General features: G+C 39.1%; 2 protein-coding genes across 2 annotated transcripts in view; one reads left to right on the forward strand and one right to left on the reverse strand.

Annotated features, from left to right (window-relative positions):
- The window catches only part of cv-c (crossveinless c), an 86,963-nt gene that overhangs the window by 40,000 nt on the left and 19,030 nt on the right, over window positions 1-27,933 (reverse strand). The window contains exons 3-5 of the mRNA XM_065217067.1: window positions 18,779-19,096; window positions 4,317-5,108; window positions 4,200-4,242 (exon numbers count right to left, since the gene is read on the reverse strand). Coding sequence (XP_065073139.1) covers window positions 4,200-4,242; window positions 4,317-5,108; window positions 18,779-19,096 — 1,153 coding nt within the window. The remainder of the gene's footprint in view (window positions 1-4,199; window positions 4,243-4,316; window positions 5,109-18,778; window positions 19,097-27,933) is intronic.
- Window positions 19,137-20,851, forward strand: natalisin. The gene is made up of 2 exons (XM_065216931.1): window positions 19,137-19,810; window positions 19,952-20,851. The coding sequence occupies exons 1-2, from the start codon at window positions 19,572-19,574 to the stop codon at window positions 20,673-20,675; spliced, it is 963 nt and encodes a 320-aa protein (XP_065073003.1). The 5' UTR covers window positions 19,137-19,571; the 3' UTR covers window positions 20,676-20,851.

Genomic DNA, 27,933 nt, shown 5'->3' on the forward strand with positions numbered 1-27,933 from the left:
CAAATGTGATGAACTAGCCTACGGCTAAAAATCACAAAAATAAAGAAAAAAAAAAAAAAAGTTGATTTTAGCAAAATTTACTTCTTTAGAAGAACCAGCACACCATCAACGACTGACCATCTAGCGGAGAAGAGTAAAGTGAGCGGGGTCCTCAGACTCATAAAACATTGTCGAAAGTTGAAAAACATACCAGCCTTCTCCAGATCTTGCGGTGACAATCGAAATAACAACCGACAGCAAACCACTGAACCTGTTAGTTAGCGGAGATTTTATTCGGCGAAAGAATCAACTCTTCGAAAATTTCATTCAAGCGTACATCCCTGCATCGTTGGATGGTGCACTTCTGTAACCATCCGGAAGACGGGGATCTTTTTCGGGAACGATTGCGCTTCCAGCTGTTCGAAATGCGAAATGTTGTAAAACAGTATCGCAAACTATCTGAGTAACTGCTCCCAATCCATCGGGAGAAAACCACCTGGAAGAATCCTGGATCTCACAGTGCAACTATCGAAAGATAAACAAACTATGACGTTTAACTTTTTGCAGGTATCTTTGCCTCCATAAATGCTGCCATAAATCTGAACGGATTAGGATCCAGCAAAATGGCTTTAGATAAATACAATTCAACCTGCAAGTTTTCTTCATAAAAGGAAGGAATTCTTGAAAGCAAAACAACTTTTTCACAACCTGAAAATCAACTTTTATGCCACCGCCATGTTACAATTAGTTTGCTTGTTTTTTTTTACAATCTTCGATTTTCAATCAATATTTCCTTAGATATAACTATATTTTGGTAAATTTAGCAATGAGCAAACATATAAATGCGAAAATAATAAAAAAGTCTCGGCCAAGCTCGATCTGAAGAAAAAATTTTTTTTTTTTCAATGTGAAATACTTAGTCAAATCGACGTTTTACGAGGATGGACTTAATATTTTCGATGTTTTCACTTACATTTCACATCATAGAGATGAACTAGCCTAAGGCTAAAAATCTCTTAAATAAAGAATTAAAAAAAAAAAACGTACATTTCACATAAAATTTAATATGGCACTTAAAACTAGGCCACTTAATAAGAACTATTGTAATAAATTTGGATATTCAACAAGATTTTTATACCATCAGTTTCTATTTAAATTATTTTGACAGGTTCGGATTCATAAATCCTTTTCTATCTTGATTGATGCTTTCCTAGTGGATTCAGCATGCGGCTAGGGGAAATGGCTCGGAAAGGGTTTTTATTGTTGCTTTTATTGTAGCTTACAAATGATTCTCAATGCTTTCGTCATAAATACAACCTTTTGCAGTAAATCAATCTTGAAGAGCTTCGAGAATACACTCTACAGAACCTGCTCCAGGGTGTGCCAACCAGACATATTCTAGTCTGAAGGAGTTTTTTGGTGGATGCATTAATGACAAAATAGCCTTGAACAGGGTTTTATGAATGTTGTTTTATAGTTGCTTTGTAGTATTTCATAAAACTTAAAATGTTACTTGGGCGACAATGAAGAAGCAATATTAAAATTTCTAAGGGATAGTAACTTAAATGAAATCTGATTAGTTAGAGTAATCTATTGTAAATAATTAATCTTGACACGAATGCCACACAATAATGTGGTACAATGTCATAAATAAATTATAATAATAATGATGAGATATAATAGCAAAATGTGATATAAGTTTGCTATGATTTTTCCTATTCTTTATACTAGGCAACAACTATTACTCACTTATCACAATTTTTCATTATCTGTTTCGTATTTTAATAGTAAAACTTGCTATTGATTTGATTCTCGTCTACTCGGGTAGTGGTGCACAGGACTTGTCAGGGGTTTATTAATTCTCGGGTTGTAAATTTTCTTGATTTTCCAGGGCATTGAGTACGAGTGAAAAAAAAAAAACTACTGGAAAATGTCATTTTCAATGCACTTCCAAGATATTGATTTCAAGATCTGTTCTCAATTACAGCATCATATTAGATTCCCCATCAATACATACCGCTTGTCTGATTTATGTGCAGAATTTTATGAATGAAGTCATGCAACCATATGTTTATTTCCCCGTGCGCTAACCCAACTTATCTAGAGCAAAAAAGCTCGCTCCCAAAGCTTCCCAGCAACAGAAACAACTCGCAGTATAAAGCAACAGTTTTCGGCTCCCACCAGTTGCTAATGGCAACGGCTAGTATGCGACAGGCGCAGTGTTAACACTAGACTAGCCGTATTTTTATGCTGCCTCCACACGTTCCGTTTATTTTTTTCCGTCGTTCGTTACTTTGGATTCTATACACACATCACATCACATCACAACCATCACCAGCCACATGCCACTCTTCCCCTGCCTCGTTCGTGATAGTGAGCAACAGTGCTTTGCCACCCACCAGCGACGGGCATCCGACTGTAGGTACCTCTACATATTGCCACTGCGCGACGCTGCTTCTCCTGCTGGTGCAGCACACACAACACACATCAAGGTGACGATGATGATGAATGAACAGTTTAATATGCCTCGTATGAATGCTAAATGAATTATGCTTTTCAAGCGTAGAATACGGAATATTAATTAGGCTTGGGTTGGTTGTTTTGGTACGACGTTCGCTCTCGTCGTTGAGTCATAGCGTTCCAGGTTGCGGAACCTGAAGTTACCTGCTAGTTTCCTTTCCCGCATTCGCTTCCAGAGGGATTCCGCCTTGCGGATGTGCCAATTTTCAATCTTCGCTGAAAAGCTTCGGAAAAATTTATACTCGCGAAAGCTGGACATCCTACGGTGCATTTTCTTCCGTCGTCCGGTCCGGAAGGCAATTGGGTTCGGAGGATTCTATCCGAGAAGCACTTTTTCGATTTTGTTCGGAAAGAGCAGCAACACAGGATGAAAAAAAATAAAACAAAAGCAACAACTCTAGCAAGCTAACAAGCTACCAATGATTGAAATCACGAATTGTCCCATTCACAGCACTTTGCGCGTAAGATTTGTGTACGATTAATGTTGATTAATGGTTACATAATATTTTGCGCCACTACAACAGCTATTAACAGAAAAAAGGAAACGTAGCACAGGCAGCCTAAAATGCCCTACAGCCTACAAACAAAGAAGCTCGCCAATTAACAATGCACACACAGATTTTCACTTTCGAAGTGAGAGCATTAGCATATATTGGCTCCCGTTGCTGGCTTCGTGCTCCCGGGAGTAAGCAACAAAGGAACAAATAGCAACCAGAGGAGGAGGCTGCATCGATGATGTTCCATCTCTGTACAACTTCAACCTGCCGGAGATGACATCCCTTTCGCGCTCCCTTTTACTGCCCGACGACGTACGATATTAAAAATCTAGGAGGAAAATCGCTCTCACGCTCTGGTTTGCTTCCACCAAGCTCTTCATCATGTACCTAAGCATGTAGCTTTCGACAAAACCGTAGATTTATGAGTGTACACAAAATTTCGATCACGATGAAGTATCGGCTCCCTCCATATGTGGGAGATTTTCTCTTTAATTGATTTTTCCCCCGTTACAATTTGAGAACTTTATAGCATACATCGTGTATTGAAAATCTATCCTTCAGCCTGAGAATCAGTGCAACTTTCTCTCGCATTTTCATCAGCACATTTATCGAATTTTAATAAAAAAAAATCGTATCCATATTCTCATTCAATGTCCGTTGGATCCGTTCTTTCGTTGTTGCTTGGTCGGTGGTGGCTTCGGAATGAGCACGGACGGGGTGTCCTTGTACCCTTTTCAAGCGCTCTGGCTGGCTGCGCTTTCGGTCATATCGATAAGATATGACGTGGGAGATATATCTACCTGCTTTGCGCGTTTTTTTTCGGCAAAATGAATGCCTGTTCTTCCCTTGGCTGAAGAATTTGGCGTTGCGCTTTGTCTTTGTGGTGCGACCTGAATTTTAGGCATTTTGGGTTGGAATGTTTATCGGCTGAGATTGGTTTTTTGTTGGTTGCCATTGCCTTTGCTTTAGGTTTGAAGCGAGCGCCCATGCCCAGCAGAAGCATCCCATGATTTAAATTTTAAGAAATCGAGAGGAATGCCTAATTTTTCCCGGCAACTAATCGCTCGAATTGATTTATGGAAGCGTTTCACATTTAATGTATCGTTTAGTTTTTAGGGGGAACAACTCGAGTTTCTGAGCATTTTTCGTGGAATTCCACCTCAAGGATTTTATATCAAATAGTATCAAAAATCGACAACTCACCTGCCAAATGCCGATCGCTCTGCGATCGTGAGTATCTCAAGTTCTGCAAAGACAAGGAAACAAATCATACAATTAGTTCACCAGTTCGACTAAACAGCCTCACAAAAAAAAACTCACCCTCCGCTCTCCAATCTCCGGTTCTTCATTTTTCATCAGCAACGGTGCTGAGCTGGACTTGGTTCCCAGGTCCTCCAATATCAGGTGGCTGTAGCCACTGTGCAGTGAGGTGCTGCTCGGCGACGGCAACTCGGTGATGTTCGATTTGACTGGCTGGAATGGTTCCTGCTCCAGGGGCAGGAAAAATTGTCGTCTTTTGGCATCGATTACGTTCTGATGATTTCTAAATTTATGGTGTAGACTAAAATTGCGGCTAGTGGAAGGTAGACTATTTGTACTGGTTTTCAGCTTGTCCGCGTGCTGCTGCTGGAGTAAACGGTGCTGCTGTGATCTTCCAATCACGCTGCCGCTATGTTGCGGATGGTGGAACTGCTTGGGAGACGTTTCCGCTTCTTTACTATCGGAGCAGTCCTCCTCGTGTTCGTGACTATCGTACACGCTGAGTTCCTCCAGCAGGCTCATATCGTCAGACAAGCTATCCTGCAGCTCCCGACTGCTGCTGCAGGTGTTGTTTTCGTAATCCGACGATTGACTATTGTCGGTAGCACCAACGGTGAACAGTCGACTGTTGGAAGAGTTATTGAATCGCTGAGAACGTTTCTCCGGCTTATCGTGGTCGTGATCTTCGTCGATCTTCAACACCAACTCATGATGATGATGATGAAGCTGATGAGGATCGCTGCCAGCGTTGATGACGAACGTGGGATCACTACAGTATCGAGCCGATGATTCAAAAGCACCATTGTTGTTCCACTCTCGCGAGCCGGGATGATTTTGCTGCGATGAGACAGACTGGCGGAATAAATTGAATTAGGAAATGTGTTCTTAATGAGCCTGTAGTTTTTTTTTTGTGCACACTCATCGCTTGCTCCGCACTGTTGTGGGCCGGAATGGTGTAATTAGTTTGCGCGTATGTGTATTGAAATAAATTGTGTGTATGTCATTGCCCGCAATACCCGCCAATATGTACACGAAGAGTCTTGAATGAACCGGGTTCGCGGCGTTTGCCTTCTCCATTTCCTTTGCCCCGAAGGGGAACCTTTCAATTGTACGAGAACGTATTGTGGTTGGTTAGTAATGATTATGGTGTGACTAATTTTGCAATGCTCAGCTAGTGTTTTCTAGGAGTGATTTTTTATGTTTAAGAAGAAGAAGAATTATGTTTAAGTAGTTTAATCTTCAAACGTTGGAATAGAAATTAACACATCAAGAGTCCCAGTAGGACATTTTAGAATTAGTTCTCTATCAGGGTTTCAATAATTATGTTCAGTAATGAAACACAAAACACATCATGGTGTTATACCATTTGGATTAGGTATCGTTGGGAGTTTTTGCAATCTTGTTCTCGATTTTTTTTTCTCTTCATCAAAATGTACAGAACTTAAATATTTTTTTTTATTTATTTTTTTTCGTTTTAGTGGTAAGGCCTAACCAGATATATGCATAAAAGAATTTTGTTTTCAGTTTGTTTCTCCTTCTATCCAAAATACGCATATCTGTTCGAGGATAAGTAATTTTTGTATGGGGTTTTTTTCAATTATCGGACAGGTTTGGAACGAAGAGTCTCAGAAGTTTATGAAATGTTGTCCATAGGTAGAGTTTGTGATTATAGAATTTCAAGACAATTCTGAGGTAAATTGCCTGTAAATTATAAGAGAATAAATCAAGCTCATTTTAAATATGTAGAATTACTGAAGGGAGCTGCAGTGAATTCTTGGATGAATCATCAACAATTCGAAGAGAACCTTAGGATAAATTCCATGAATTTTTTGGAGTGTTCTGCAGAGATTTTATGCACTGTTAATAAGACATTTTCGAGGGACCAGAGAGAATCTCAAATTTATTTCAGAAGATTTCTGAGGAAAGAGGAGGAAATTCTGGAGAACATTCCAAAGAAATTCTGTATCATTCAAGTTCTGAGCGAATACAGACAAATGTTGATCGAACGCAGAATCAAATTTAAGATCCTGGAAAATTTCCGCTGTTTTAGTAATGACCTCCATTTGGCTCAATCGTATTTGCACAGACAAACAGATATAACTCTTGTAAGTTGTTCATCGAACAAGCATTTAACGGTCAATTTAAAAGTATCATAGTTGGTAGTACCGCTACCTGTGGCGCGCATAGTCAATTCCCTTGCGTTTGACGTCTACACACTACCGCCATCTGTTCAGCGTACTACCCACCACAGTGTATGCAACAGATGGCGGTAATGTTATAGCGAGAAATAATAGTGAGAAATATTCAATGTGTTATGTCTGTTTGTCTGTGGTATTTGGTTTAATACTTGATAAAATGTAAATCGCATAACCGGGAAAATTACCAAAATTCCTGGAAATAATTGGGGAAAACGGGAAATGGATTTATTATCTTCCCCCGGGGCAGCATTCGGAACATATCCGGATGTGGTCCTGGACAGTCAAGGTGGCTGCAATCCGGGTCGCATGATGGGTTTCAGCTCAAGTCAGATTCTGGATACTTTCTCGGGGGATCTCGAAATATGGCTGGGAGGGGCCAATGTTGCCCTAGGCACGTTTCAGGTCGATTCTAGCCACATTGGCTACAATCTTGATATGTTCCTGGTTCCGCCAAAGAAGTGGCCAGAATCTGACTTGAACTAAAACCCATCAAATCCAACGAGGATTCAAAAATAAGATCACTCCGTAGGGCCAGATCTCACCATAGGCGGATAAATTCAGTTCTTTTCTCATATAGACAACTTTATCCCCTGAACAAGAAACTAGAGCATTAAATCGATCGGACAAATAATTTTCGAATAACAGTTTTCAGAAGATGGACTAGCTACGGATGTGACAACGATGGTGAGTTCACCATGTTATATCTTCATTTTATTCCAGCAGTCGCATTGGACAGCAATTTCACCATTTATTTAAAAAAAAAATCTTTATTTGCCACCAACACTGACTGGGTGTATCCTATGGCTTGCCTTCCTACTAACATAATTCCTAAATTCCCGAGATATTTATGAGGGGTCGTAGAGTTCTCTTCATCTCTCTTAAGTTTAATGTTGGACTAACATACCTTTCCTATCCCTACCAGTTGCAAGGACGTGGCCAGGACAATCCTTAACTGTTGGAGTGAGATTTTTTTTATCTGGGAGATAGTAATTATTTCCTACTTACTATCTGTCCAGTAATAGATATCCGTCTTGCTCTTAATAGTTTTGAATTCGTACCACCTACGATATTGTGCAACTTGTTCGATGCTAATGCTAACGGTAGAGTTTGTGAGCGTTGCACAAATAGAACTGCGAATAATTTGAACAAATGTAATGCTCCGCAATGGTGCCTTTTATGGTTTTGAAGAACAGTACTTAAAAAAGCATAACGTTTGAGGTATGACAGAGTGTCTTTAACAAGTTTAAGGGAAAGGATATACTAATGTCCACAACAGGTACAGCAAAACATCACATAGGCGCAATTCACTATCTATTTAGGGATAGAAGGAAAACAATAGCAATCGCAGCTCACTTAAGCTTGAATCTGGGAAACCCACAATACCTGCGGCAGCAGCCAGCAAACGATGTCCTATCGAGTGTACCCCATTAGGCATAAATACGTTAGGCATACGGACGTTAGGCATACGGACGTTAGGCATACGGACGTTAGGCATAAAGTCATTAGGCATAATGGACGTTAGGCATAATATACGTTAGGCATAATGGACGTTAGGCATAAAATTCTTTGCTGTTGTGCAACTCTAGAAACCTGTTTCGAGCATGGTAAACAATGCTTGAATTAGGCTAAGCGTTGAATAAAAAATGATACGAGTTAAACAAACATAGTTTATTTAATAAGCAAGATTAGTAGCGATAGCGGTTAAGTAATCTGGCAATGAAAACTCAGCATAGTTTTGAACTATATCTTGAAATCAATCGCTTCTAGAAATAAAAAAAATCACACATTTGTTGTAATATATTGTTACACACCCTATTGCAATTGTCAAAGCCCCAAGGCGAACCAGCCAATGGCTGAAAGCCTTGTAAATAAAGAAAAAAAAAAAAATTGTCAAAGAAGAAAAAGTTTTCCTCATGAAATACAGAATGGTGAATTCTGTGGTTTTTCATTCAATACAAAAAAAAAATATATTTAATAAAAAAATATTTCAGAAAAAAATGAACTTGATACAAATGAAAATTAGAGCAAATTGTTAGAGATATCGGAAAAAGAAAATGTGTCTTCACTCCGTTATCTATACTAACATAAATATTAACCTTACAGCACTCGCGCAGCACAAAGTTAAACACGAAAAAATATGTAAAACCTACTGACGTTGGAACTCGCTCAACGTGAAAGTAAACATGGTTCATGAAATTTAATACCCACGTCCAATTGACCAATACTTGAAAAACATTACTGAAAGTGAAAAAAAAGGTTATCTTCCATTTAATTCCACTTAATTAATTTTGGGTATCCATGACAGATACGTATTTCGACTACAATGTGCAGTCTTCATCAGTGTCATTCCCATTTAAGAACTTTTCGAAATCTAACCCCCTTAAGTTCTCATCCCCTAGGTATAAAAGTCAAGATCACAGGTATAAAAATGAAACTACAATGTGTTGAATCGGAACCTACCTAAGGGGGTTAGATTTTGAAAAGTTCTTTAGTGGGAATGACACTGATGAAGACTGCACATTGTAGTCGAAATACGTATCTGTCATGGATACCAAAATTAATTAAGTGGAATTAAATGGAAGATAACCTTTATGTTGGCCTATTTTATTTAAGCATTCCGCTAACGACCCAATTTCATTACTTCATTACTGAAAGGATATTTACTAAAAGGTTAAAAAAATGATTTAAGCCCCCAAGATTCTGGGGCTTTGAAATTTGTGTTGAGTCTGAAACTGTAGAACTTTTCTTCAAATTTTGGGATTAATGACAATCGTCGTGATTTGGAGAAAAAATAGTTAAAATATGAGATTTTGATTTTTTTTCAAGATCACAGATTTGAAATAAAATATCATATTTATTAAATAGTCGTTATAAATATCAAGGCTCTGAGACTTTGAAGAATTTTAAGGGTTATAACAAATTACAGATTCTATCGATTGAATCTTGCGGACAAACCCTGGAATTTTTAGTAAAATTTAAAAGCATTCAAAGTGTTGATTTTAAACAAATGTTGAGGAGGTTTCCCACATAGTTTTTGAAGGAGAAGTTCTGAGCAGAATTCCAGAATTATTCTGACATGAAGTTTTTAGAAATTGTTAGAAGAATTTGGAGGGATTTCTGTGGAAAAGATTGCAAGAAAATTCCTGCGTGATTCTGAGGAGATTTGTATGAGGATCGTGAGAAAAAAGAAGAATTCCTAGAGAATTATGATGAGAATTCATCAATACACAGAGTTCTAAGAGTGTTCTGGTGATAATTTAAACCCTAGTGCGAAAGATTCATCACAGAGCTCCAACAAAATTTATTGCTAATAATTAGAAAGAAATTCTTTACAATACTATAAGGGGTTTCTAAATAAAATTTCGAAAGATTTATGCTGTTCTAATTACTACGCGGAGCGTTTTCTGGTTATTTTCAGAAGAAATCCATGTTAATTCAGAGCAGAATTCTAAGTTTATTCTGGAATTCATATCATGAGAATTTTGAATAAAATTAAAACCACGGAAAAGAATAGTTCAGTTTCAGTTTTAACAAATATTTGTTTCTTAAGTCCAGCATCTTCAATATTTTGTTTTAAGGACCATGCACTTTACATCTGAAATTGAAACGACAAAAATCAATTTGAAATATGCCTGAGTGATTAAAATCTAAAAATAATAAGATGGGATTCTGAAGAAAATTATGCAGCAAATAGATAAAGACATTCATTTGGTAAAGAATCACTCTGTTTTAATGGCTTATTCTGAAATTCTGGTTTAAAAATGTATTCCGATGGTGTAGTTAATTTATATTTCCCAGTTCTTTCATCAAATTCCAGGGTTTATCCCGGTTTTCCCGGTTACTTTTCTAATTCTCGGATATTTTCCGGTATTCCCGGTTTTCCCGGTTCGCTAGCCACCCTGAACTAGAGTAAAGTTAATAATTATAGGCATAACCGAAAAAAAATCGTTAGTTTTTCAGTCACACATATATCAAAAACTGAAATTTTGTTTGTCAGATGTTAGAGTTTGATGTGACCATTCCCTGCTTTCCAAACAGTTTCCAGCCATTGTGTCCCAGGCTTATTACCCTCCTGTTTCTGTGCTACTTGCCCCTGCCCAGCCAGAATTTGATCAACCGTCCGAGAGTAGGTATCTGAAGGAAGCTTCAGAAACCAGTTCCCATTAACCTCGAGCCCGCCACGAGTAATTGGTACTCAATACTAACCTAGAAATACTGCTGTATAAAATGTTAATTCAAACATTACTGATTTTTGGCTCCGCAAAGTGTCACGCACGACTGAGCCTAGCAAATAAACGTACTAGTTAAAAAAATGTTAACATGTGGCCTAGCCTTAAAATATATTCTGCACCACATTTCTTAGTATAAGAATCCAAATGATATTCCATAGATCTAATTATTTTCTAAAAGAATTACTATGCTTAATGTTGCTTTATACCCCGTTTACAGTACAGACTATGTAACGTATTATAGGCTGTCTTGCAATGAGCACTCATACATAGGATTTCCAGTGAAAACTAGATGTATGAGTGCGCATTGCAAGACAGCGTAATCACGTGATACACGCTGTAATGTGAACGGGGTATTAGTGTCCTTCGAATAATTGCCATGTAACTTTTTCGTCGATCTTGTTTAACGTACACAGTGGGACGAGATCAAAAAAAGTGGGACGTGGCTATTTGAGATGAAACTATTGAATGTAGCTTTTTGATATCTTGAACAATGTTTCTTTATTTTTCAAGTGCTTTATCTGAGTAGTGAAAATTTTTGGTTAAGGAGGGTATACACTCAGATAAAAAAAATAACTTTTTTATGTCTTGTTAAAATTGATGAACACCTATGGAAACATTGTAGATAAAGTCTTTTTAAGAAACTTTGTCCAAGGTTTAAACTTTTTATCTCTCAAGTAGACGAAGTTATAGGGTGAAAATGCACTACAAACGGTAGTACCCCCTTAAAAAGCGTTTTTTCACCATAACTTTTTTACTACAGTTGATCGCTCTCCTCTCAATCTTCATCGCTGGATGAACATGGCATCTTGTTCTTTAAAATACTCGGTTCTTTCTAAAACTTCAATGCATCTCCTCTGAATGGAATGCTTTTCCTTCCTGAAATCATTCGCATTGATGAAATCAATGGGTCTGAAGACACCATCAGTCGGCTTAAAATGTTTTGATTTGTGGCTACACTGTTGAATACAACGACAAAAACATAAAGCTTACATATGATTAGAAAATATAAAAAGCACATATCTGTACCGTGAACATTTCCTTGTCCGATGTTCTCGAAAGTTGTCCTTATTTCGGCATTCTTGAGGTTCTTCTGATAGAGTACCAACAGGAAGAATAGAAGCTCTTATAATGTCGCAAATAAGTTTATATAAATGGGTTACCACCTGCTGTATTACCATTTAACCATTTAACTGTATTACCATATAACCATTTAACAATATTGATAGCTAGTGCGAATGTTCACCATAATGATTTCTTTTGTCATAATTAACAGTAAGCAACACGTTTTTTGTCTTCATGTATGTACATACTTGGAAAAATCTTCATGAAAACAGCAAAACATTGAGGTACATTTTTTGAAAATTTTCTAAGCATCTCCCTGGATCCCCCTATGAATTGTATATGAAACAGTAGGGTATAAGGTGTTCAATGAAATGACGTTGTGATTAGCTGCTAATATCTGCTAACCTACAAGGTGCACGCCCTTAAAGAAAGTGTAAAAAATTACAAAAACTGGCGTAAATCCTTTAAACAAAGAGGTAGCAATTTGTTTTCTTCTACAGAAATGTGTATTTTTTAAGCACTTACAACATTGTAGAACATTAAGAAATGATAAAATAAAAAAAAGTTATGGTGAAAAAACTCTTTTTAAGGGGGTACTACCGTTTGTACTCCATTTTAACCGTATAACTTCGTCCACTCGAGAGGTAGATAGTTTTTATTTTCGACAAAGCTTCTTAAAAAGACTTCATCTACAATGTTTCTAAAGGTGCTTATCAATTTTAACAAGATATAAAAAAAAATATTTTTTATCTGAGTGTATACCCTCCTTAACCAAAAATTTAAAGTATTTAAAAAATGAAGAAACATTCTAGAAGACAAAAAAAAGCTACACTCAATAGTTTCGTCGCAAGTAGCCATGTCCCACCTTTTTTGAATTCGTCCCACTGTGCGGCGCCGACTGGGATTGAACCCAGGCCCAGGAGTGAGATGCAGTTACGTTTATCATTGGATAAATGTCAAAATCTTGTAATATATTTAAACTTTAGCTATGGTGCTCCTAAATTGTGTAACATATCTTTTTTTTCTTTAATAAGGAGATTTTTAGCCTTTGGCTAGTTCATCTCCGTGTGGATCGAAGTAGGCCGCGCTGCGAAAATGACGTGTTTTTGTTTTGCTGCGTCGTTTTCGTTCTAGTGAAAATGTTAATTTGAAAGTTCAGAAGTGATGTTGAAAAGTGCATTAAGAGACATGTGGTGCCAAGTTTTCTAACCTACGCGTAGCTATGCTTAGCTAAGTTTATTTACCTTTTCGTTCCTCTGTCCTCGATAGGAAATATCCATCTAATTCAAGACGATTATTTAAAAATTTACTAAATACATGTCAATCAAGTATTGGACTACTGCTTGATTGAAAGACACTTATGAGGGTTCGTAGAGTTCTCTGCATCTCTCGTAGGTAAGTGTCGGACTAACATTCCTCCCCTTTCCTCACCAGATGCAAGGATGTGGCCAGGACAGCTCTGGTCTGTTGGAGGGAGACACATCCTTTATCTAAGAGGTAGTAATTAATCACAAATTACTATCTAACAGCAACGGATGAAGGTGGGTCTTCTTCTTAACAACAGTTTGGAGCTCGTACCATCTACGACATTGTGCAACCTGGTTTATGCTATGCTATGCTATAACTATAAACTCTACCTGTGGGCAAAATTTCATACAATTCTGAGACCCTTCTGTCCATTTTGCAGGTTGGCATCTGAACCAGAAAATCCGGGACAACCGGGAATTAATCCGGAATCGAAAACAACTGGGAAAAACGGGAAATAATCGGGAATTTTGTTGTATCCTTATAATATTTTGTTTGTACCTTAATCTTTTTTTATGAATAACTTAGCACTTGGCTATTTCATCTCATAAATACCTTAACCGAATTCTGATAATAATTGTTCTAATTATTATTAAGTCCGGTATCTCAAAATTTCTCAAGCCCAGATTTTTTTTTTACTGACCCATAGTACAGGATTTCCAAAAATTAAATCTGAGATCTAAAAAAATATCCATTTTCTAGAGTGTTTTGAATATTTTTTTTTATTAATTTTAAACCGTTGGCAACGTAAATTTTCACGTAACAGAGTCTAGAAAATGACTCCTTTTCTTGGCATACACATCCAGATACTTCCAAGCTTGAGATCACACTTTTATTAAACTTTTAGCGCCACAATCTTGAACAGTTTTCGGAGACCTGGATCTTGACATTTGTTTTCAAAGTCTCAGAATTTTAGAATTTTTGTTTATCTTTGCGTGTCTAACGTCTAAATTTGCATAGATTTCATAATTCAATTAGCTCTCATTTATTAATATTTGTCTGCACAACATTTTTTTTTTATTTTTTTTTTTAATTCTTTATTTAAGAGATTTTTAGCCTTAGGCTAGTTTATCTCTAGTCTGCACAACAATTTGCATTAGGTCGGGAATCTATTCAAGCTTTTGAATCCGTCAGAAAAAAAATGGATTATTAAAAGGAAATGGATGTAATATCGGCCTAAATGCCCCTAGTTTGGGCCCATACATAAATTCAGCAATCGACTAAATTTTCAAAAGCGATCAAAAATATCCATAAGTACCGTCCCAATGACGCGTTCATCTAGATAAAATTGATAAATAGCAGATTTTTATCGATAGGCCCAATCTTCGATCCATAGGCCAAAATTAGAGCCATTTCCCCTACATGATTCTGGAGTTATTCTGGGTCGGCGTTCGGCTTTACTGTTCTGTTATAATCATACACACGGTGAACTAAATCTTTTATCACTCAAATGATGTAATTGAGCCAATCACCGCTATACCGATGATCCATGATCACATTGGGCATCCCAGAGAAATTTGGCCGGTAATTGTCTTATTGATAGCCTACGGTTACACTAGCACTCTCGGGCATGTTCCGGCGCCACAGTAAACATTGTATGTGGGCATGGGTTGGGTAGTCCGAGCCTAGCAGTTCGGCTACTGTTCTCTTCAGCGCTGCAAAGTTATTTCCAGCCTTGAACCTGCTCTTTATCGGACTCTCGATTTTTGGTGGAAGTATGCGCCAACTTTTGTCTCCGTACCAGTGGACCTTGGCCACTGGGGGGAGCTCTGAATTGGCAGTCATGCGGAGTAGTCTGTTCCCCTCATCGAGGAGAAAGATCCTGTCATTTCCGGAGGTCATTGCGGTAAAGGCAGCGGCTTTCGTTGCAATTGCTGCGGTTATACGATGGCGGAAGGGCAGAATACCCGCTTCGATGCATGCGGCATCGGCGGGCGTTGACGGAAGAAGACCGGAGACAATCCGAATGCAGGTGTTAAAAGCTGGTGCTAGTATCTGCACGAGCTTTTCGGTGGCGATGCACGTCATCTCAAGACCGTACAGTAGGCGACTATCGATGACGGCTCTTGCAACCCGGAAACGAGTGTCGCGATTGTTAGACCGGTAGGGGCGAGAGATGGTGCGGACAGTGTTGGCAAAATCAGCAATCAATTGATATTTTTCTGCTCTCATTCGCTCTTAATATCACGCGTGATATTGGAACAAAATATCATGCTTGATATTGATTTTACAAGCTCCTTTGATATTGCGAGACTATTCACAACGCGCAAAAATCAAGGTGAGAGTTGACTCGACACAAAAATGATTCCGTTACACATCGTTTTCTTAGAAAGAGAAAGAATAGTTTGCTATCTCTTTTTACTCTTCACCGATGACAGACACGAATTGACTGCTGCCAGCCGTTATGGAAGTTTCGGTTGCATTCGGGTGTAAAGCAAAAATCATGAAACTCAATATCACCACAGTTTGTTGAGATTTGCAATTGGTGAGTTTTGTTGGCTTAATATTCTGAGCTGGGATATCACAGCATGCAAAAACAACCGCAGTAGTTTGCTTGTTGATTTTTGTCTACGAAAGTCAAGCGTGATCTTGGGCGTTGGTAAGATTTAATTTTTTTATATTTTCCCAACATTGGGTGCGGATCAAGTTGATCCTACTGCGGCAGTCGTTCTTGATCGCCTTAAAGTGCTGCTCGAAGTTGTGGGACCAGACAACAAGTACCCCCAGAATACGGACCGTCTTCTTCAGGCTGGCTTTGAACTTTGATAGGTGGCCCGCTGACACGGTGCCGGAATGGACACACGTGGCACCTGACGCTTGTGGTGGCCGAAAGCTGGGAACCTGCCGCGCTGGCTCACGTGGCTACATTGGAGACTGCTGTCTGGGCCTTGATCCTGTTACGTGCTGCTGTTGGGCCGGTAGTAATGATAAGTACATCGTCAGCATACACGAAAATGTAAACATGTTTCGGCATTCCTCCGAAAACTCCGTTCATAGCCACAAGGAATAAGGTAACGGCGATAACTGAACGTTGTGGGACGCCCGTCTCTTCTCTGAAAAGCTGGGACCTCGTGTTGCCAACTGCGACTCTGAAAGAACGATCGGTCAGGAAATTTTTGATGAAGTGGACCATGGGTCCACACAGCCCCCAGTTGACAAGCTGCTCTAAGACTGCAATCGTTGGCACTCTTGAGGACCTCCCCTAATGTTGCGAAATAAGTTGACGTTCCGTACCCTTGACGGAAGGCGTGCTGTCGATGGTCTAGCAGGTTTTCGGCTTCAAGAAAATGCTTTAGCCTCCTGTTGACCATTCGCTCCAGGACCTTGGCCATACAGCATGTCAAGGCTATTGGCCGGAACTTGCTAACTTCACGGGTTGTTTCATTGGCTTTTGGGATGCGAATGACTAAGCTCTCCTTCCACGACGCTGGATACGAGTTGGTGAGCCAGAGCTTGTTAAAAAGCTCCAGCATCCGTAGCTGGCTTCTTGAGTAGACCCGCCGACTTTCCGTTGCTGCAGCGGAGGGCATGCTGCAATTCCTGCCAGGAGAATGCCTGGTTGATGTCCGAGTTCCCAGCGTCAGAAGAAACAGAGAAACTTTCAATGGATGACGTCGAAGGCTTAGCTTTCCGCTTGAATTCGCCTTCGTACTTCTCGATGGCTACGAGATCGGCAAAGTACGACCCGAGTTTGTCCGCTACAATTGCAGGGTCAGAAACCGCATCAGTCCTGTGTGCTAAATGTGTTCAGATGCCATCATGAATAGTGACGGAAGTTCTGAATGTAAGAGCATAATCAATATTAATACGCATCATGTTGGAAATTGACCATTTCACCGGGGGAACATTTCTAGGGGCACTGGAACATGCCCGGGAGACCCAATATGACCGTGGACTCTCAATAAGCCCATTACTGACCGAGTGCTGCAAAATCATGAAGTTTGATGTTATCTTGTGTATAATTGGCCGAGGGCACCAGAACATTTAAGGAAGGGCTAATGTGACCGTGATATCTCAATAAAGCCATTACCCGCCAAGTTTTATAAAATCACGACGGGTTTGGTTTGGTTGAGAATATTCCACTTCCCCGAGGGCTTCTAAACTATACGGGATGCCCAATGTGATCATGGTTCATCGGTATAGCCGTAAATTGTTCGATTACATCATTTGACTGAGAAAATATTATGTTCACCGTATGTTTAATTATTACAGAACAGTAAAGCTGAAAGCCGACCCAGAGTGACCCTAACGGAAATCGGAATACCTACGAAACCATATAGGGGAAATCGCTCTAATGTTGGCATATGGATCTAAGTTTGGGCCCATCGTTAAAAAACTGCTATTTATCAATTGTATCTAGATGCACGCGTCATTGGGACGGCATTAATGGATATTTTTGGTCGCTATTGAACGATTGCTGAATTTATGTATGGTTCCAAATTAGGGGCATATAGGCCAACATTACATCAATTTCCCCTATTAATCCAAATTTTGTTTGAAGGATCCAAAAACTTGAATAGATGCCTAATTACCTTAAAAACATAAAATTAACTTGAAGCACCTCTAAATCATCATCGATTTTGCCGGTATTCCATTTCTTACCATATTAACCAAGGGCACCCTGGAAAAACCGGGAATTTCATTTATTAAATTTCGTGGCCACCCTGAATTTCTCGGATAATATAAAAAGCCTTTTCCAAATTCAATGGTTATTACTAATTCTACTCTTTATCTTTTTGCAGGTATTGATTGAGCCGCGAAATCCAGTCATATCCAAAAGATAAAACGAAATAAATTCAAAAATTTCATTCAGAAAACTTTCAGGGTAAGTGAAAAAATGCTTCGTATGTTTGATATGCTTTAGCCGATAAAATTAATCCAAATGGGGGGAATCTAAGCCAAAAACAATTTCTCGCTGATTTGATATCTAAATCGTTTAGTCTTTAATCTATCATTTTAGATTTTGCACTCGATGAGAACGTTTTTCATATTTTTTTTAAGTTTCTCACCAGAATTGGCTCTACTGCTGTCAATTCTGAGTATATATGCAGGCATCTTTTAGGTAGATTTAACACTTGTTCAACCAGCGGTTAGCATCTTGAATATTTTTCATCTTACTCTAGTGAATTAATTAACCACTAGTTGATTCATTCATTCGGTTAAAATGATCTTTCTTCTCCAAAACACAATGTTTTGCAATCAATCGTAATGTTTATAAAATACTCTCCAGAAAAAAAACATTAGAGCTTACTTATATTGTGAATGTAGTATGTTTGAAGATAATCAAGCAATTTTATATTCCCATGATATGAATTCCAGAATTGGACTTCTCCTCTGAATTATCGAGGAATTATTCTTCTCTTCTACCCTTCGGAATGCTTGCGTTCTTGAAATGCGCTTTTGGAGTTGCGATAGAGCTGTCACCTCCTAACTTTAAGCTTTAAGCGGATTTAAGCTTCTTGCAATTATTTAAATAATTGTAGGAGGGTTCTATCTATAATGCCATTGCCAGTTATGTGACGTAATGTGGTAATAAGCGTAACAAAACTGATTGATTCTACATCGACGAAAGCGAATTTGTTGGCTTCCAAAATGCTTCTCTTGTTTAAAGTAGACTCAAACGTTTTGCATCACATGTCTCTGCAGTTAAGAATAAATCAATTCACAAACGCAAACAAATAAACAAATCCCATCCGGGTGAGTCGTTCTCCCAGAATCCACCCACCTGTTGCTGCTGTTGTCGGGGAAGCGTGGCGGTAATTTCCCGCAGCAGCCGCTCGGTCGCCTCCAGACTGGCACTATCCACGGTGTCACCGACGCAGGCCACATTTTGGCAAACACTGACTTTGGTGTTGAAATTGCTGTCACGGATGCTACTGCTGCTATTATTGATGGCCGTCCTCCGGTTGGTTCTGCCACTGCCGCCACCACCACCACCAGCAGCAGCAGCAGCAGCAGCATCGTTGCCGGTTGCTAGGGCTGGAGATTCGGTCCCGTCTCGTTTGGAAGCTTCCAGTTGCGCAAATACCTCGGAGATTTCAGCCTATTTGAAATGGTACGGAAAAACAAAGAAACAGATAAATGGACGAGTAATTGGTTGGTTTGTTTTATTTTTTGCTCAATGCGACACATATGGGTAATATGATTATTCTGATAGCAGTGGGCAACAACGGGGCCAGTCAAATCCCATTGCGAAAAGGTGGGTGAATTGGACTTTGTAGCTGTTACAGAAATGTAATTACGGTATCAAGTGTGATTTGCGTCCTTTTTTCTGGCGTTTTGTTTAGAAAATTGGATCCTTGCTCTGGCATACAAGTGTGGTTGAGCAGCGCATCCAGCCTTTATTTAAAAGGCAGCCCGTGGGATACGGGACTCGTAGTCGAATTCCACCAGCAGTCCGTAAAAGATGCTCACCTTGAGAAGGAACGGAATTTTCTAGGATAAGTTCAGATTTGTTCGCACATTTGCGCAATCAATCTTGTTGCGGTTGGAATTGTGTGAAACCAAAGTGAAGAAATATGAAAACTACTGTTTCTCTGGGAATTTGTGTGCTGTGTTGTCTGGTGGCGTTGATCGCGGCCGAGGCTTTTGGATATGAGACTACTGGCGATACACATTCAACGACAACGACAACGACCAAAAATGAACGAAATTTAGTGAAACCTACCAATTATGGCGCTGGTACAAATAACCTAGAACCCGTTTTGGAATACGTACCCAACGATCTGGCCGTGTATAAGCACCAACATGAAAAGAGGTGAGTGTGACTTAACGCGAGCATCTGTTTACCCACCAACACGTGAGCCCAATTAGTTGTAGTTGATGTGATCTTTAATTGCTCCGGAAAACAAGTGTCTTACTCCTCATCGTGTGTATTTCTTTTCCTTCTCTATCACAGAGAGATACTGACTCATCCGAGTGGATTGGAGACCGTCCAGTCGGATCCACAGCAACACCTCCGTGGTCGACGCTTACCCTTCTACGTCGAAGAACCCCGATATGTCGTATTCAGGCAACCATCGTTTTTCCAATCCAATCCAGGCTTATCCTTCATTCCCCAACGTGGAAGAAAATCCGACCCGTTAGCGGCAACGGCGTTGGAAAAGCGAGAACTGTCGATCAAACAAATGCTGGAAGGTAGTGACTATTTTGTACCGAATCGTGGCAAGAAACGGGTCGGCAATGGGATTTCCAAAAAGATTAAATTTGATGACATTCTCGGTTCGGATGAACTGTTCATCCCCAATCGAGGCAAGAAAGAATTGATCGACTTCTTCTCCCCATCGTTCGGCAGCGGTAGCGTTAGTGGTGGTAGGATGCTAAACGATCTACAACCGCTCTTCAATAAGAAGAACGTTTTGAATGCAATCCAGAACGTTGGCAGCAAGGATGTTGAGAACGGGGAAGAACTGTTCTACCCGACTCGGGGTAAGAAGAACATCTTGGAAAATCTGGCACAAAGCCAGGACACGTTCTTCTCGTCGCGTGGCAAGCGAAATCCAGTCATTTGGAGTATGCTGAACCAGGAACTGAGTCCGTGGGAATACCTGACAGTCGATGATAGCAGCTACGATGCCGACTCAGCACTCGATCGCTATCAAACTAACAAGATTATCACGTAAAGATACGAAATCAACAACAACAACAACAACACAAACTAACGGGGGACTGACGTGTTTCATGAATTCATTAACCAGCTTGTTGTAAAGAAATTAGTTTTTTTTTTTCACAAAAGAAGATGATAAAATATTCATAGAAGAGATATTTCAGAGATTGAAATAAAATCAAAAAATGCAAATGGAAGTGTGGCTTGGTAAATTTCTCCTTCCTTTTTGGTTTTGCGGCCGTTGGTGTTGTCGATGTGTCGATGTTTGCTGTCCATGTGCTGTGGTGATATTCTACACCGGCAAATTGTTTGTGATGCCTGTTGTTGTTATTATTGTGTTTGCGCTGGGTTTTTTTTTCCACAGCCGACTGACTGACTGACTGACTGACTGACTGAGTGACTGACATTTTGGCCTTTTAAAGAAAGTTGTTAATTTGGCTCCAAAACTAGCTTTCGCTGTTGTGTGTGCGCACACAACTCACGCCTCGGTTTTCGGATCACACCGCAGTGCGCTCGCAGCGGTGTCTAGGTTAATAGATAGCAACCTTGAACGCTCGGGCCGATCATCGGTTTGACCGTGTGCCAACTGGAAATTCCGGCCCTAGCGCTTCGGGTCTGCCAAATCATTATGCTTGTGAAATTTTTCTAAAGCGTTTTGTTTCTGTTTTTGGGTGGATTTCGGTACCTGAGAGTGCCAGAGGGTGTGTGTGTGTGTGTGTGTAGTTGCAGGGTGGATGAATAGCAGTTGGGCTGCGGGCACTTTTGAATAGCGATTCAGGTTTTGACTATTGTCTGAATTGAAGGACAAACTTATAGTCGTGAACTGCTGCCAAGTACCGAGAACTGCCCAGACTCATGGTTTTGTTTCACGTAAAGTTATGTTTCTACAAGAACTACTCTCGCCTAAGGGTCTTAAATTTGTAGAATGTATCTATCTTGGGATTTTTGTAGAACAGGATTACTGCGCTCAAATGGTTTCGTACCAATAGAATCCATGTAGCATTATACCATTTCGTTTCAAGTTTCTGTATCAATAGTAGGATAAAAAGATCATTCTGTTTCTATTCACTTAGAAGAGTCAAAACCAGTTCTTGAAAGTATTATCGTCATGAAAACTGCTGCAAAACGAGCTGAAAATGAACCTGGGATAGAACTCGACAAACAATGCTTACGAATGGAGCATTACGATCGTTATAATTTAAAAAGTGTCCCGAAATCCTGAGTTCCACCCTTTCATGTTATTCAACGGTATAGATTATCCAAATTGGTTGAGATTCAGGGGTGCCGCACGCACGATAAAGTAGTGTTTAGAAATTAGTAAGGAAAGCCATGTTAGCTACATGTGTCGATGTGTCGTGGGGAGCTTGACGAACGGAATTTTAAGCGTGTCATGGACATTTTCCTTGAAGATAGTAAACCAATTCGATTTACCCTTGAAAAGTCTCTACTGGTCTACTGGGTTTTATGTGTCGTCCGTTGTCTAGTGTTAATTGCTTACACTGAGTAATCTCTGTTTAAAGACGGTGTCAATTGTCTTTAAAAAAAAAGTATTCAATATAATCCACCAAATTATGCGTTATTTGCTTTACACAACTTGGAAGGGAAATATGGTGAGAATCTATACCTACACAAAATATCGAATAAGTTTGCTGACACTATTGAGAATACGTGTACGAAGCAGTGATGGCATAATCATTAGCAAATTGATATTTTCCCGCTCTCATACGCTCTCAATATGTTTGATATTTTCCTGGCTCTCAAAGCTCCTTTGATATTGCGAGACTATTCACAACGTGTAAAGTTGTAGCTGAGAGTCGACGCAAAAATGATTCCGTTGCACCTCGTTTTCTTAGACAGAGAAGGTATAATAATGCTGTCTCTTTTTCCTCTTCACCGATGTCAGACACGAAGCGACTGCTGCCAGCCGTTATGCAAAATCATGAAACTCAATCTCACCACACTTTGGTGAGTTTTGTTAGCTTAATATTTCGATCTGCGATATCATAGATTGTAATATCAACCGCAGTTGTTTGCTTGTTGATTTTTGTCTACGAAAATCATATCATCTTTGGTGAGATTTGATTTTTTGATATTGTCCCAACACTGGTACGAAGAATAAACTTATCACGTCACATAAATGTTATTAAGATTTTTGAATACCTATATCAGGGTGGCCAGCGAACCGGTAAATAACCGGGAATTTGAAAAGTAGTCGGGAAAACCGGGAAATTTCCCTTACCATACCGTCGTCGGTCACTTAACACACCGAGCACGATGCCTCCGGTAAAATGTGTAACGGAAAATTGGCAATGTTCACACTTAGCTTTTTCTACCGAGCTCGGCTGTGCAAATCGCCGCATAAAAAGTTTTACTGAGATCTCAGCAAACATTTCATTTGTTTGCTGAGATTCAGCTGAGCATTGTTCGAGATTCAGCAATCAAATGTCACTTTTGCTAAAATCTCAGTGAAACTTATTTTTGCCGAGATCCGAGCACAGCCGAGCTCCGTAGAAAAAAACTAAGTGTGTTTGAAGAATCATTGCTCAGCAGTTTATATCTGGATTATAAATCTATTGATACCGAATAAGTCTTCAAAGTACAGTATGCAAAAAAAGTTTATCCACCCCCCTATCAATTTACATTTTTTTTTTGTTTTTCTGGTGAAAATCAGTTTAGTTTTATGAGTGTTCCTCCATGATTTATCAATTTATGTTTATTTATCACATTGCCATTGAAAATACGGCGTTTATATCTTTTCTTGAGATTTCATGTGATAAATTATGAAAAATGGTAAAAAATTACGCAAAAAAAGTTTATCCATCCCCAAACGGATACTATGATTTAAGTGTGTTTTACAGAGTTTTAGTGTGTATTCTGCAACTTTATCGAATGTAAACATTGTGTCTATCTGTCATTTAGTGCTCTTGAAGTTTTCGTGCTCAAAATTTCAGTTTTGTGTTCAAAATTGGAAGTTATTTTTTTCAAAATTCCCAAAAACTACCAAATTTCGATCAGTATCCGAAATTTGATTATTGAACATCACAAAACTGGCAAAAGCTACCGTGATATTGCCGATATTGTCCAGCTTCATAAAGATACGGTCGCTAGAATTGTGCAGATGTACAAAAAGCGCGGTTCTATCTCACCAGCTAAGCGATTGGGGGGTCCTTCAAAGACAACTGACCTAATTGACAGAGCTATCGTGAAGAAGGCGGAGCTGGACCGGGGACTATCAGCTCCGAAAATTGCGAACCAGATTGAAAGCGAGTTTTCCATTCAACTGATATCACAATCCGTACGAAATCGTCTTCATAAGAAAAGTCTTAAGGGCAGAGTAGCTCTTGAGAAGCCATGGTTGTCCGCAATATATATCAAAAAAAGATTAAAGTGGGCCCAGGACCACATTTCATGGACCAGTGATGACTGGAATGAAATGATTTATTTTGAATTCCTTAGAAATTCTTCTTAGAATTACCTTGGAATTCTTCTTAAAATTCTTTAACAATGTGTAATTTTAATAATTGAATTCCTTGATATTCTTCTCAAAAAAAAATTCAACTCAAAACGATCCACATAAATCCTACGATAAATCAACACCTACCCTACCCGTGTCCCTCGAGATCGTCAAGTCGACGATGACAGGAGCACATACTAGAGGTAACAATAGTTGCAATTCCCAAACCTACGACTGGATGCCTTCCTTCAGACAACAACTTGAGTGCGGTAAAAATCGATAGAACTGTTTCAAACACATCGTCGGTACATGAGCGAGTCGGCGATCATCTCTTTTTGCTAGTGGTGTCGGGGGGGAATACCCATCCCTCTCCAACGGGGGAGTTTGGTGAAGAGAGAAACCGATTTGTACCTTCCTAAAGTTGTCCTTGCTTTCTACTCTCTATATACAATTTTCACACTACCGTACTCTAATGGAACTATCAATTCTATACTTTCATCTCCTCATCTATCGTATAAAAATACCACTTAAGTCTGTTATTTGAAATTAGCATCTTCAACTGTGTTTATAATAATTTAATTTAAATTGAGTTTTTGTTTTTATTATTTTATTTATTTATTTATTTATTTATTATTATTATAGTCAATCTGACTTGATAGTCTCAATGAAACACTTAAATCTAAATGTAGTCACTCATTAAAAATTAAAAATTGGCCAACAGCAAACGATGACGAAACATCGAGGCATTGATGTCAAAGTCAAATAGGTCAGAGGCTTCGTTGAATTGATGAATCATGGCGACAAAGGAACTGTTTGCAGCATAGTTGGTTGCATGTACTACTTCATGTAGCAAGGTTCTCGGACGAAGTGTTCGGGCAGGAGCATACAGATTAATTTTGGCCAGTAACTCAGAACATCATATTCTGCGAGTAAAACTTTAGCAACGAAGACGACCGGCGATATGTTTCGTCGCTTAGCAAGATTATCCAAACCCAGTAAACGACAGCGGTCAGCATACGGTGGTAAATTCAGCGGGTCACTCCATGGAAGATAGCGCAGTGCGTATCTGACGAATTTGCGTTGAACAGCTTCGAATCGTCCACTCCATACAGCTTGGTAGGGATTCCAGACTACACTCGCGAATTCCAGTAGTGAGCGTACCAATGAACAGTAAAGGGCTTTAAAACACAGAGGATCACGAAATTCCTTAGATATCTTGAACATGAATCCAAGCTGTCGATTAGCTTTGTCGATCGTGGTTGAGAAGTGGCGAGTGTATGTGAGCTTTTCATCCAACATGACACCGAGGTCTTTAACGTGATCGACACGTTGAACTGCAGTTCCAGCAACGTTATAATCAAACAAAATGGCAGTCCTAGTTCGACGGAAACTAATTACGCAGCACTTTGAGACGCACAGGACCATAAAATTACGTTCACACCAATCATTAAAGATTTCAAGAAGGTTTTGTAGTTCTAAACAGTCGGCATAGCCTCGAACGACTAGATAAATCTTCAAGTCATCGGCAAAAAACAATTTACCTCCTCGTAGTAGAATAAACGTTACATCGTTCACAAATAAAGAGAAGAGCATTGGTCCCAAAGTGCTACCCTGTGGAACTCTTGATCTGTTCGAGAAACAGTACGATGAGTAGTTTCCAATGCATACAGTAACTTCACGTTGCACGAGGTACGATCTAAGCCAGCTGCAGAAGGAAACAGAACATCCAATTTTTTCAAGCTTTGCTAGCAGAACGTCGTGCACAACTCTATCAAACGCAGCTTTAAGATCAGTATAGATGGCATCCACATGTTGACATGTACTTATGTAATGCTTGCAGGAAGCAAACAATCTCTCATTTATCAGCGACTCAAACACCTTAGATTCAACCCCAAGCGAGGTAATCCCACGGTAGTTTTCCACATTGCGTTTGTCTCCTTTCTTGAAAACAGGGAACATAGTAGACCGTTTCCATAGTGCGGGAAATTTCTGTTGACGAAGTGACAGGTTGAAGAGCAAGGACAACGGAGCAGCTAAGATATCGGAGCATTTTTTTTAGGGCTGCAGATGGAATAACACTCGGACCTGGTGAAAATGATGATTTGGTTTTACTCATCACAGAGAGAACCATTTGTACATCTACGACAAAAACATCCATGTTTACGACGTCGGTTGGCACATCACGGATGGCTCGCTCAATTTCTGCTTGCGATGGGGAATCTAATCCTTCTGATATTTTTGGTATCGAAATTCCCTCGAAGTTCTTTTCTGAATTTTCTTCAGTATTCTTTTGAAATTATCCTCAGAATACCCTTTTAATTTTGTTTATAAATCTCTTTGAATTATCTTTAAAAATCATCTGGTATTCCTCTCTTCGGAATCACTACTCAAGCAACACAATGTTTTATAACAGTTTATACAACATTTATGTGACTGGTTGTGGTTGTAAAGCAGTTTATTCGACATAATTCTATGAATTTGTGTTACTTGGGTTAGGAATTCAATTCAGCACTTCATTTCTTCTCGCCAGATATACCTTGGAACTTACCTCAGAATTTCATACGGCTTGATCTCAAAATTATCTTGGAATTCTGAGATTGAATTGGAATTGAGATTTTACCTCCGGGTTTTTTTTTAGGAATCCTCTTTAGCGATTCCTTTGAATTAACTCTGTAATTCCATTTAAATTCACCCTACCACCCTGGCAGAAATATATAGAAAATGTTTACATAGTTGTTTCAAGTTCCGAAGCCTTGAAAAATTTCAGTGTGAAATCTGGGATCTTGATTTTTCAAGATCCCACATTTTCAATATTGAATATGAAGTTCAAGATTGACTTTTCTTAATCTAGGATCACGAAGATTTGTCGTAGTCTAAGCCGGGAATTTCATAATGAAAATTCACTGGCCACCCTGGTATATGATATAGATTTCTTCTCTCCACTTATTTCCTTACAAACCTTCATCGCTTTTGGCACATTTATAGAATTTAACCCTTTCAGGACGGATGGGTCATATATGCCCACCTTTTATAATTGGCTGTATAAAATCACAAGTGATAGTTAGTCCCATAGTTTCTTCGGCAAAGTTGTAATTTCAGATGTTAATTTTACAGTAAGCATATGAAAGGACAAGTTTATAGCCAAAGTTGATGGCCTAGATATCCAAAACCTTATGTTTGTGTGTATGGACTTCAACCTGGACAGGGACGATACCCTTGCCATGTTCATTAAGCTTGAATTCATAATTCAGCATAAGTTTCCTTGACCACAATATATTCTAGGGTTTCCAAATTGTCTTGGAGTTCAGATTATTTGATTTGCACGTTGTCCGTCCTCAGCAATGACATATTTCCAATCAGATTTATACAGCCTATGCGCATCGATTCATTTTCATGTTGCTCTAGGTTAATCAAATCATCCGAGAGATCAATCACGACTGGTTCAATATCTTTAGCAACAAAACATGTCCGAACAGGTTCATACAGTTTAGGCACATAATTCACAATCCATGTTTATGCATGTTAGATTTTCTATATTTTCCTAATCGTGCTGGGGTTCAGTTAAAATGATCTACTCGATCAACTTGCTATTCAACTGTAACTCATCTACTAAAATCAGCTAGAATCCCATATGCCACACGGATAGACATCCAGAACAGACACCCACTACGGTGTGTTTTAAGCATTTTCTTAATAATTACGATATTCAATTAAATGAAATGTAGATGGGATCTATAAAAGACGCTAAATTCTGCTACAGGACACCACCTTTACTCTTTGACCTTGCATGTCCTGTTTTGAGCACAATTTGCCCATTTGC

The sequence above is a fragment of the Ochlerotatus camptorhynchus genome, unplaced genomic scaffold (assembly GCF_037179485.1).
Source record: "Ochlerotatus camptorhynchus isolate MF236.1 unplaced genomic scaffold, CSIRO-AGI_Acam_v1.1 ptg000070l, whole genome shotgun sequence".
Lineage (NCBI taxonomy): Eukaryota > Metazoa > Arthropoda > Insecta > Diptera > Culicidae > Ochlerotatus > Ochlerotatus camptorhynchus.

Excerpts from the sequence above, each read along its gene's own strand:
- natalisin (XM_065216931.1), top strand. The coding sequence starts at position 19,572 with ATGAAAACTACTGTTTCTCTGGGAATTTGTGTGCTGTGTTGTCTGGTG. Across the intron at positions 19,811-19,951 it reads AAGCACCAACATGAAAAGAG|AGAGATACTGACTCATCCGA; the intron begins GTGAGTGTGACT and ends TCTCTATCACAG.